The sequence below is a fragment of the Artemia sp. Qi Xiang Cuo genome, chromosome 3 (assembly GCF_049724085.1).
Source record: "Artemia sp. Qi Xiang Cuo chromosome 3, ASM4972408v1, whole genome shotgun sequence".
Lineage (NCBI taxonomy): Eukaryota > Metazoa > Arthropoda > Branchiopoda > Anostraca > Artemiidae > Artemia > Artemia sp. Qi Xiang Cuo.
Genome location: NC_142796.1, coordinates 23,016,059 through 23,029,100, shown reverse-complemented (window position 1 = coordinate 23,029,100; position 13,042 = coordinate 23,016,059). Strand labels below are relative to the sequence as shown.

General features: G+C 36.7%; 1 protein-coding gene across 2 annotated transcripts in view; it reads right to left on the bottom strand.

Moving 5' to 3' along the window:
- LOC148953880 (cartilage-associated protein-like) overlaps positions 1-13,042 on the bottom strand; it is a 39,094-nt gene that overhangs the window by 21,769 nt on the left and 4,283 nt on the right. For both annotated transcript variants that reach the window (XM_089085672.1, XM_089085673.1), the window contains exon 2: positions 2,169-2,315. In XM_089085672.1, the coding sequence (XP_088941798.1) occupies positions 2,169-2,315 (147 nt within the window). The remainder of the gene's footprint in view (positions 1-2,168; positions 2,316-13,042) is intronic.

Below are 13,042 nucleotides of genomic sequence, written 5' to 3'. Positions count from 1 at the left end.
ATTGGCAGTTCGCAAAACCTTATATTGCCAGCAAGTTCTATCATACTTATGAAATCCTAATTAATAAGTAATCATCCAAAAATTATAAATCATCAATATGCTTCAGCATTAATCTTCTTGGATTACAGCTAAATCTTTCCAAGACATTATGGATGATTGCTTCTTGTTTGAATTGAATAAATGTGTTTTAGTAAATTTCTGTTTATTTCCAGTTTTTTTCAACCGTCTACCTTTTATCAACTGCTTTTCCAACCATCTGCTTTTTCAGCCATATCTAATGTAAATTTGAAGGTCTAGGGGAGGGGCAGCTGCCTCCCCTGCCTCCCCCTCCCTACGCCCATGACGGTGATTAATATACTGCATTTTTTTGGTGATAAAATGAGCAACCAGCATTCTTAATGAGCCATATTCCTTGCCTGTGCACCCCGTCCTTCCTGTCTGAGTAAATACATTCTATGTCACCTAATTTCATGTTTTCCACCGCTGGGATATGAGTTTCTGAAAGTCCTAATAAGTCCAGCTCAAAGCGTCTAAATTCGTCAGTGAAAATTTCGATACGATAGTTGCTTTTTAACGTCGTAAGATTCCAAGTTTCAATTTTCATATTCTTTAAATCATTGAAATTATTATGGTATCAGGAAAAGCAATAGTCCCAGAACCAGTGCAGGACGGGGACTAACAGTTCTTCCACACTTGGTGATGCTCTTCTATCAAAAAGAGTCAAAATCCTGCAAAGACTATTACTTCCGACTCACTATATAATCATGCCTACAAATATTATGCTATTACTGCGAGGCACCCCATAGTAGATAACTTAGCTAGGACGAGGTTTTTCAGCCCAAAAAAGTCCGCCAAAACAAACGAAACCCAGAAGAATTACCCACTCATCACAATCCAGTGCAGATTCTATGTCATTTAAAAGGCTGTAATTTCCTCAAGGGGTGCCACTCCTCAGGGTCACCCTGCAGTGGCGTTAGTAGTCATAGTTTTGGTTGTGTAACTAAATAAACTCTATTATTCATAAACTCTGAAAGGTGATTTGTAATAGTTATTCCAGTTTCTGCATTGAAAGCTGGTTTAAAATCCACGGACTGTGAAAGAGTAGAATAGAATTTATTTGCGCTAAAAGCCCATAGGCCATGGCAAAAAATATAAACAAAGAACCATTACAAAGAAATTGCAGATAACCTAACATAATCCTACAGAAATCTCACTTCTACGATTCATCGCGAGACGAAGGAATCGTGCCAAGCTTCTGATACCCATAAAACACTCATTCGCACACACATTCACCAACCACTCAAAATCATAAACCCCCTACCAAACACTTCCAGTCTCCAATCACTCAACTCCTCACATTCACACATCAAGTGATACACGCTCTCATCTAAACCTCCACACATAGGACTAAAATAAGGACAACATGCGTTGTTACGCTCTATAGAATATGCGTTGTAACTTATCAGCGAATAGTCTATTTCCAGACGAATGCCGCCACTTAAGATCAAATACGCGAAAATTCGCTTGAATCATACTTTTTCCGGCTGATTATACTTTTTGCTGATTAAGTAGAAATTTTTAATCCAGTGTAATGACAACCCTGATTATAAACCATTAAACATGACGATTTTTGCATTTAAATAGTCTTTGGTTAAGCTAGAACATTCCTATAGGAGGCTATAGAAGCGGCTTGTTGTATATGAGGCTAAAGCTGAATTTAGAACGGATTAATACCCCATGAGCTCCTTAGGTATGACAATAGATTTCATCACAAAAAGTGAGGGGGAGGTATTGCAAGCTTGTTCGTCAGCTGGGTATACTTAATAAAGAAAGAGGGTAGAGGATTACTGCTTCAAATCTTAAAATAAAAAGATCCTATTCATGGACATACACTAGTGAAAGGGGCTACCCGATTTTACCCTCCCCCCCCTCCCTTAAATTTTAGTCCAACTCGTACAAGAGTTACAAAAATGCATTTAAACAGATTTTTATACACCAAAACCTTGATAATCACTAATCATTTTTGTAAAATCCCCTCCAAGTTTTTTTATAAGACATTCCCCAAACAAAATCCTAGATACAGCCCAGGGCCTTAACAAATTTGAAAATAAACTTGATTATCAAACTCAGTTCATTGAATGCACGATTATTTCTTATTTTATACTTACCTTTTCTGCAAAGCTCTTCACTCGTGAAGCATCTTTCAGGGTTGGGTCCCCTAAATAAAATTCCAATGTTGTTCTTATTATTCGATCGTCAGGATTTGCTTCCAGATAGGTTAGAGCTGCAGAGGCTGCGTTTTCAACATCTCCTTTCTGAAACAAGGTCTAGAAATCAAAAGCCCAGAAACATTGTGGTTTTAATTAATTTTTTCTTCTGTTGAACCTAACATTACCAGGGAAGTCCTTTCCCTTTTTCCTCTGGGGATTATTTTCAAAGGTATTTTTGAACGAACAAAATGCCATATTCACCTCTTTTTTGCACAAAAGTTCCACGTTTTGATGCTTGTTTTATACATTTTTCGGCCTTAAGCTTCCTGTTCTCCGTTTCAAAGTAAGACTACAATTTTGCTATAGTAGATAGCTGAGATTCAGCACTTTCCATTTATCGAATTAAATTTTTGAGATTTGCTTTGCATTTTCTTTTACATTGAAAAATAAAATTTTTAGATTGAAAGCATTCGGAAATCCGTCGTTGGGGGGGCGGGGGGGAGGGGTACTTGTCCACCTATTTTTTGCCTCCCCTTCCTCCTTGAATTCATAAAATATCTTCTTTTTTTTCATTGAAAAACACATTGGTGCCATTTATTTCTGGCTCAGTGAGTTCATAGATCTAAAACTGTTAAATTAAATGACATAAGTAGTTTTGTTTCTCTCGGTTCAGATTACACTTGTAGACTTTTCACCAAATCTTGTGTTTCAGAGGGAGCGTAAACCTTAAAAAAGGGCAGGGTCCGAATTTTTCCAAAGCTTTATAAAATTAATATCTAGGAAAGAGCCTCGTGAAAAAGCATCTATGCCGGTAGGTGCCACATTTTAGTTGCCATAGGTAGCTGGGACTGATATTCCTCTTTTTTTAGGGCCCCAGTTACGTGATGGGGCCCCAGGCTTAGGGCCAAGCCCCCCAGAAATCTCAAAATTTTTGTAATTTGTGAATAATTCCTAGCGGTTTTCATTAAATTTGTCTTATCTACCATATGGTTTCATGCAACTCACGTGCTGCATAATCACGCCTTTGGTAATGGTTCTAAGTAAATCAAGGTATATAGTATAAATATGCAATCACCTGTTTTTAAACACGTACTCCTTTATAGGTGTAGCACATACAGGGGTGATCTTAAAAAACCACCGTTTGTGGAATATTAGAGTGGGCTCATTGAAACGATTGAAAATTTAAATGTCGCCCTTAAATGGTAAAAGAGATGGTGCCACAATAAATTGACGTTCTCTGCCGTTTCTCGCTTTGAAAAATCCGTTTTTACTTAGATAGGACCAAGATACCTTTTCTGAACTAAACACTATAATTTCAATAAAACTTACTTCATTGCTTTCAGAAAATACATATTGATTGGAGTCTCTTCCAGCATAACTGCTGGGAAGAACCTAGTGAAATAGCACATAGACTAATTAACAATGAAATGTCAACTTCTGACCATAAAACCTGGACCAGTATAGCCAACGCGGTACAATTGTACCACTTGCCAATTGCCAATGCGGTATATTCTAACATTTTATGGCACAACCCAAAATCTCTGGTACAGTTCGGTACGTTTTGATTATATTCGCTAGGTTAAGTTCACTTTTTGATATTTTGAACTTATCCTCCGACCAGTCCCTATGTGTATAAATCAGAGAAAGGGGTTGCTTCGTCGAACACAAAGTCAACATAAAAATAAATCTCAACAAGTTCCAAACTAATAACGGCGTCTTAAATTGGTTAAATCAATTTCTGAGAGAGGGTGAATATATGAGAAGAAAAAATATTTTCTTTACATGTTTATTCTAGCATTTTTTTTTTTTTTTTTTTTTTTTTTAAAATTCAAACTGACAAAGGATGCCATAGTTGTGTCACAAAAATAATTTGTGGTGAAATTTTGTAAGAAAAGTAGCACAATTTTTCTTAAAGTGTAGGCAACGCTGACCTGGACGCAACTCAGGCGGCTTTGTCCCTGATACTAATGCCAGATCTGGTACTTGTGTGATATAGCGACAACACTTTGTAATCTGAACTACCACACTCAAGAACTGAAGTTAGGTTAATCATATTAGAATATAGCAAAATATGAAGAAAATATAACACTTTATCAACAAAATTATGGAAATACAACAGAGAATTATCGAATGCAGGCCGCCCAGAACGCATTATATTAAATACCTAACCTAACTAACTGTATATATTAAATATTTAATTTAAAAATATCTGCATATTAGTTTATATCACTCAGACTAAGCTGATTATCTCCGAGTACACACAGAAAACCGGTTTTATTACAGATCGAGAACAAAGCGTGGCCGCTATATTATACAATTACTTTTTATAACATACAGCTTCATGATATCCGCGGACTACCAAACCACTGTCTTTAGTAATGGTTTTAAGTAAATCAAGGTAATCAACAAATTTGCAATCCGGTGCTTCATTGTAAAAAACCTACTCCGTATAGGAAAAAAATATACTGAAAAACACTTTACTGAAAAAAATATAAATGTTTTTACTTTTATAACTTTAATAAATCAAATAACTTTAACATTTTGATTACTAAGTATCAGTATATGTATATTAAACTGACAATGCACATTGATTTGTATTTTTTCAGTAAAGTGCAAATTTTGTTCTGGCCTTGGGAAGGAACAGGGGTTTTGCGCCCAACTTATGTTACTTTATGCTCGTTTTGAGTTTGACTCGGTTATTTATTGTAATTTCTGTTCGTTTTGGGTTTCATTTATTTATCGATGATGACTTGTGGAAGTTTCGACCTTGGTAGATTGTTTGATTTTATTTTTGCTCATTTTTTGTTTAATGGAGTTCTTTACTTTTCTTTGAAAAACTTATTTTGCGGAAAAAGTTTTTTTAATTAATTTCTGTTCGTTTTATATTGACATAGTCTTTTCAGTAAAAAGAAAATAATACTTTAAATCTTTTCGTTTTTTAAGACTTTATAGTTTGGCCTGCTATTTGTATGCTGAAGAAAAATTTTCAGCAATTTTTAACAATATGCACCCTTTTAAAAATCTGGACACAAATAGTACTGTTTAACTTACTTTCATACCTCCTCTAGTTGACCTGAAATGGAAAACTTGATACCATTCGCAAAAAAAAAATCTGTTTACTTTCTTTGATAGCTTGGATACACTTACACTATTTTGATTTGGTTCAATTTTGAGAGCAGAAGTAGCCTCGAAAGTTTGAACATAATACCCTTAGTCGTTTTTGGGATACTACTGAGATGCCTTATTGGGAATTAGCATCATAACAGTGCATTTTGATTTAATCTTAAGGCAACATTTATTTTTTAAACATAATGGGCAAATGGGAGGGTAGGAGTGGAAGGGGGATTATTTGCCCTCCAACTACTTTCGACTATTAAAAAGGGCATAAGCCCTTTCTATTTTCAATCGAATGAGCCCCTTTCGAAGTTCCCACGACAACTCCTTCGATACGAAATGCCCTGGTCTAAACAACAACAACAACAAAAAATATTACTAATCACTTTCGACCATTAAAAAGGGCACTAGCCCTTTGAATTTCAAATCAAATGAGCCCTTTTCTGAAGTTTCTACGACAACGCTTTCTATAAAACCTTATATGCCCCCACGGCATAACTTAAAACCCTTGCCCTGAGGCCTGTGGCGGAGCATCCTCCTCAAAAATGTATTTTCTATCTATAAATCAACTACGCTGAACAAAATGGCTATCTCAAAATTTTGATTAGATGTGTTTGGCGGAATGATGGGCGTGGAGGGGGCTAGTTGCCTTCCAATCACTTTCGACTATTAAAAAGGGGACTAGCCCTTTGAATTTCCAATCGAATAAGCTGTTTTTGAAGTTTCTACAACAGTGCCTTCTATAAAAACATTATATGCCCCCAGGGTATAACTTAAAACCCTTGCCCTGAGGGTTGTGGGGGAGCGTCCTCCTCAAAAACATAATTTTCTATCTAAAAATAAACTACGCTGAACAAAATGGCTGTCTCAAAATTTTTATTGGACGTGTGTGAGGGAACGATGGGCTTGGGGGGGGGCTAGTTGCCCTCCCATCAATTTTGACTATTAAAAAGGGAACTAGACCTTTGAATTTCCAATTGAATGAGCCTTTTTTGAAGTTTCTACGACAACACCTTCTATAAAAACTTATATGCCCCCTGGGTATAACTTAAAACCCTTGCCCTGAGGGTTGTGGGGGAGTGTCCTTCTCAAAAACATATTTTCTCTCTGGAAATCAACTAGCCTACGATAAACAAAATGGCTATCTCAGAATTTTGTTTGGAGATGTTTGGGTGAATGATAGACGTGGGTGGGGGGGCTAGGTGCCCTCCACTCACTTTAAACTATTTAAAAGGGCACTAGCCCTGTGACGTTACAATCAAAAGAGCCCCCTTTGAAGTTTCTACGACAACGCCTTCTATAAAAATTTTATAGACCCCAGGTCATAACTTAAAACACTTGCCCTGAGTGTTGTTGTGGATTGTCCTCCTCAAAAACATATTTTCTATCTGGAAATCAACTACGCTGAACAAAATGGCTATCTCAAAATTTTGATTGGATATGTTTGGGGGAATGATGGGCGTGGGGGGTCTAGTTGCCCTCCGATCACTTTCGACTATTAAAAAGGGCACTAGCCACTCCAATTTCCAATCGAATGAGCCCTTTCCGAAGTTTCTACGATGACTCCTTCGATACGAAGTGCCCGGGCATGGAGAAAAAAACAAACAACACATTGTGCCCACATCGTTCTTTACTTAGGCAGCGCTGGCGCGCTGCCTATGATAAAGGTTTTCAGATGGGAAAATTTAACATTTAGGCTTAATCATTTTATTCACTGTGGTTCGTGAGTAAAGAGTGACTCGGTCCAATAGTAACCGAAACTCTAAAAATGAATTTTTGATAACAATAAATATATCAAAGAATTGGCCTTTTATGCTGATTTCAAAAATAAAAATTTGTGAAGTTTATTACTACCCATAAAAAGCAAAGAACCTGCGACAGTTGGCCTGATTTCAGCAAGAAAAGCGGGAAGACACTCTGAAAAAGTCAAGGAATCTTAATGAAAATTACCCCGTCAGATTCCGCGTATCAGAGAACCCGGCTGTACACGTTTCAAGCTCTCATCTGTAAAAATGTGAAATTTTGTGTTTTTAACAGAAGAAATATAACGGATGCGTGTTTATCTTTTTATTTTTTTTCCAGGGGTGATCGTATTAAATCAATAATCCTCTATTTTTCGGAGGGGGCACATTCAAAAGGAATTTAAAAGGTTTAGTGCCCTTTCCAAATGGCTAAAAAGAATGGAGGGTAACTAGTCCGCCTACCACGCTCCTTTTACCACCAACGTCATCCAATCAAAGTTTTGAGATAGCTATTTTGTTCAGCATAGTTGAAAGGTTAAATGCCTGACCCTCAACAACCCCGGGGAAAGGGCTGTAAGTAATGACATTTGCCCGTTGTTTACATATAATATTTGTTATTGGGAAGTATACACATTTTTTGGAGAGGAGAAATTTTCTACGAGAGGGGGAGTGTTTCTGTGGAGGGATTTCCATGGGGAGGGAAGTTTCCGGGGATGAACTTTCAAGTGACAATTTTACACGAGGGACTTTCCTAGAATTCCTATACAAAATTCCTTTTATTTGTCTTACTTTCTCTTTGCCGACTCGATTTTACATGTGGAGATGTTTCGAAGAAATTGTCCAATGGAAATATTCAAAGGGGTTGGAATTTTCTGGGGAATTTTGTCATAGGGATGGGGAATTTCCAGTGGGGAAAACTGGGATTTCCACGGAGGCGATTTTCGGCAGGATTTGAAAAATGATTAGAAATCAAATGAAAAATATGTCTTTTTTCAAATGAAAGTAGACTAAGGAGAACTTTTCGGGTGGAATTGTTCGTAAGATGTTTTCTGTGGGGGGGGGGATTTTTAGCGAGGATGAAATTGTCCCGGGGAAGGGGGATTTTATGCAGAAGGGACTTTCCTTGGGGTAATTTTCCAGGGATTTTCATAGAGGAGGAGGGGAGTTTCCCGGCATTATTTGAAAAACGTTTTTCAACTGAAAAGTTAGGAGCAACATTAAAACTTAAAACGAATAGAAATTATTCCGTATATGAGGAATAATTAAACGAATACAACATATTAAAACGTAAACGAATACAACATATTAAAAAAAGAATAAATAAACAAAAAATAAAAAACTTCGAAGTATGTTTAGAACCAATCAATTCATACCAGTTTGACAAAAAGTGTCACACAATGCCTACTACTACTACTACTACTAACAACAACTCACCGCAGCATCAACAACTCACACAATGCCTACGGTACTGAATTCCGGCAGCTACTGAACGTCCACCAGTGTTGCCACTACAAATTTTCCAAACCTGTGAAAAAAGTGCCAAGAAACCTGTGAAATTCGTCAAAAAACCTGTGACCGCTTTCTAGAGCGTGTTCAGGCTTTCTTACTACAGTTTAATTTTGTTACTCCGAAGTAGCAACGCTAGAACGTTTATAGCAAAGATATTTAAACCTGGGAAGATCTGCCTCTGGCCCGAAAACACGTCATGGATAATCGAGAGGCAAGCTACCTAGTGGTCTGAAAGGCCATACCAAGAGGGGGGGGGTTGACCCCCCTTAAAATGTTTGTCTGGCTCTTAAAAACGTAAAAAAATAGATATAAACAAATTTTGTATGCGTTTTTTTTAGTTTTTTTTGTGTATCCTGGGTACGGCCTTGGTGGTCTGTTGCCTGCATGACTTTTGCAGGTATTTCAAGCTTTGAAATTAACGCTACCGATAAATTAAATGTAGTACTTGTTCAATTTCAATAGAGAAAAATATCGTCATCAAGAATGTCAATAGAGCGAAATTTTATACCGATACCGCTACCTATCTTAGTCGAATATATATATATATATATATATATATATATATATATATATATATATATATATATATATATATAAAACCTATCATCGAAAGTCATTTTCACTTCGACAATTACATTAGTTATGCGAAAAAGATGAGAGTCGTTGATCTTCGGTAGCTATTAAGGATCTTTGCGTGCGACAAGGTCCGAATGGCTGTAGTAACGGAATTTCTATTTTGACCTACGATGGTTTTAAAGTTGAAAATAACATTTTTCAATCTACATGTAAAAACGTGTGATCACCTCCGCACGGTTTTACGCATCGTGTAAATGCACCTTAAGTTCAGACGCATAGAATTTTCCTTAAAGACAATGTGGGAAAATGTGGCCTTAGAAATGACTGGAGGTCATATTAAATATGCGTTAATTCTTCGTCTTCATGTCAAAGTTTTTGGCGGCGGAACTTTTTTCTGGTTTTTTGAAACCTAACTGTGGATTAATTTTAATTCCAATTTTTTACGGGGGATTTCGGGTCTCATCCAATCAAAATCCTAAATTACCATATCTAGCTCCGTTTCTTTTAAGTTTATCTGAATTTTTTTAATTCAAATTTCAATTCGCTTAATTTTTATTCTAATTTGTTTAATTCTATTTTCAACTTAGTAATTTTGTTTTAATTTTAATTCTAATTTTAATTCGATATGACCTGAAAATCTCCCTTTTTTAAGCAAGAACGACATAGCCTATCAAACAGATTTACTACTAGGGTTTTATCCCTGAACCCAGTGGGCTTGTTACCATTTCGTATAACAGTCACCAGCACTAAACGTCATTTCGTCGACACGTCAACTCTTCGACAGCCATAACATCGACACATCAGTTCATTGGCAGTCACAATCGCTACTCGTCTCAAAGTCGACAGCCACAATATCGACAATATCGTAATTTTTTCGACAGTTTTTTTTAGATGAAATGACGTGTCGATGTTATTGCTGTTGACGTTGAGACGGGTATTGATTGTGACTGTCGATGAGTTGACGTGTCGATGTTATGACTTTAGACGTTGTGACTGATTTGTGTCAATGAAATGACTGATTTTGTCGATGAAATGATGTTTTTTTGTCGATGAAGTGGCGGTTAGCGATTGTGACGGGTTTTGTCAATGAAATGACGCTTTTAGTTGATAAAATGACAGTTTTCGTCAATGAAATGACGGTTTTGACGCTGAAGTGACGGTTAGCAATTGTGACGGATTTTTGTCAGTATCAGTAAAAAACTTTAAATGTTAAATAGTTTTCTTTAATAGTTAGAGAGGCTAAGTCCCAAGGTTGAACTTTAAAAGGAACAGGGACTAAAAAAGGTTGTGGGGTGCACGAGTACCCAAAGGTCTAGTCAAGTCTGAACAAAATTATCGTAGTAAATTATGTCTGTAAGGAAGACAACCCCCCCCCTACAGCTCTCAGGAAAAGGGTTGTAAGTTATGCCCTTGGGATATATAAGGTTCTTATAAAAAAAGGTGGTCGTATATGCTTCGGATGAGACTCGTTGGATTAGTAATCATAAGTTCTAGTTCCCTTTTTAAGAGTCAAAGTGATCAGAGTGCAGCTGATCACTGCACTCTTGACTTGACTGTGATCAGTCAAGATCACTTGACTGATCACAGTCAAGTGATTAGAATGCATCTGGGAGTCCCCAGATGTGCTACGCACAAACTCTAATATTATCCTTTTAGTATCTGTTTAAGGGAAGGCCGAAAGAACACTTGTGTGTCACGCTAAGGATAACCTTTTCCATTGCCAATTTATTCTGCTTTCAAAGTGCCGAGATCATAGCTTGGAAGTCAGAGATATATTGAGAAAAAATCAGGTAGTCAATGGAAGTAATGCCGTGTTTAGACGGACCAATTTTGCATGAAAAATCGACCGTTTTCCATCGACATCGCTTTCGAACGTGACCATAAGAAATCGGCCGATTTTTGGCAGAGAACATGAAATATTCAGAAGTGGCAGTGAGAAATTCACAGCAAAATGTTTCAAAATTTTACCCTTCTTTTTTCTTTTCATAATGAATATCTGCTTAGTTATAGATAAGCCCCTTGTACCCTTGAACGAGGGGGATCAAGTCAGTAATCTTGTTTACGTAATCTGACATTTAAAATTTTTACTCTCCAATCGACCGACTTCTTCAAAATTGATAAGCGACTAGGAACTTTCTTTAGAAGAAAGTCGGCCGATTTTTTGCAAAAACAGTCGTTTTTTTTTATCGGCGAATAGTCAATTATCGACGAATAATCAGTCCGTCTAAACACGGCCTAGTTACGGATGAGTAGCATAGATCAAAGATATGGATGGCTCCGGAAAGCGTCCAGAACTCAAAATATCAATCAATAGATGGTGTAATAAACCATTGATCTATGGCTTGTTCTATGGCTAAACTATGAGAACTACGACCAAATCGTAGTAAGTGACGAAGATTTCAATAACAGATGGCTGTGTTGTCTTTATCCATACTTTATAGATAAAGTATGGAAAGTTTGAACAATTTGTAGTCAGTGATATATATCCAAGCCAGAAATGGCTGTAATTTTGTGTGCCAATGGACTACAAAGGACTGTAATATTATCTTCTAACGGAATTATCTCTGGCATAGACCAGTGAAGTCAAATTCTCAAGCTCGATATATTTTCAAAATAGGTTCAGTTTGATGTTCATCGCAATGGTCATGAGTTCAATTAGTCCCTTTCTTTTGCTTTTTCTTTTTCTACACAGACATATACGATTGTTACTAGGTAGCTGGAACCTAGTAAAGAGCGAACCTCGGCCCATAGTTACCAAAAGTTGAATAATATTCTTTAGAAAAATATTTGGTGCGAAAAAATATTTGAATTACACTGATTCAGGAATGGGGACTATTCAGATTTAACATAAAATTTTCTTTGTCGCGAAAACACATCTTCCGAATTTTACAAAAAGAGCCTGAAAAATGCAATGAAGCTTTAGAGTTATGATTAATAGATGTTGTTTCCAAATCGCTAAAAATAATCCGAAAATGTGAGCTCAACAAAATTCAACTTTTAGCAGAAAATTAGGTCATATTAGGAACCTTTAGCACAAAAACCTGTGACTTCCTACCATTCGGCGGCAAAAACCTGTCAACCTGTGACCATAAAAAAAAAAAAAAACCTGTGACCGTGGCAACACAGACGTCCGCAACTTCCGACGGCAGGGATCCTAGCCTGTAGGTATATTTGCAGGGGTCAAGGGTTTGAAAAAAAATTATTTTTGCCAGAAGTGCAAACGAGTCATTCTTGGTCAAAATTATGGAATTTTTACATAGGCCTACTTTTGGTCTTCTAATGAGATAGGGTACGAATGCACCGACTGCACTGCCACCTCTCCTGAAGACGCCTATGCCAGAAGATATTGTGGACTCAATTAAAAAACCATCATCTGTTTCGTCCAAACAGGAAAGAAGTTGCCAAGAGTAGCATCATATTGAGTCAGTGTCGGTTCTGGCATCTATTGTACCTGAAGAAAAATTTTGATTAGCACCCCCCCTCCCTTATCTCCCAGAAACTTTCCAGGCTAAGTTTTTAATAAATTTTTTGGTACTTGTGAATTATACGCCACTCACTCAAGTTTACGCTGTCTAAAACTGGAGAAAAAACCGGTTTCTTCGTCAGTTTCTTTCTGCTTAGCAAGAGACAATACAAATAAAAACGCAAGACAAGATAAAAGACAAGTGACAGAATAGATGGGGAATATATAATTTGGACTATATATTTGCACATAAGGGGGTAGGTGTAAATTTTTGGACTGTTTGAAGTTAGAAAGTTATTTCTTACTTCATAATATGCAGGATAATTGAACCTAATACATTTTGCATGCAGACCCACTATACTTTACCTCCCCTCCATAATGTACAAATATATAGCCCAAATTTGTTTCTAAAGTATTATATTTTCATC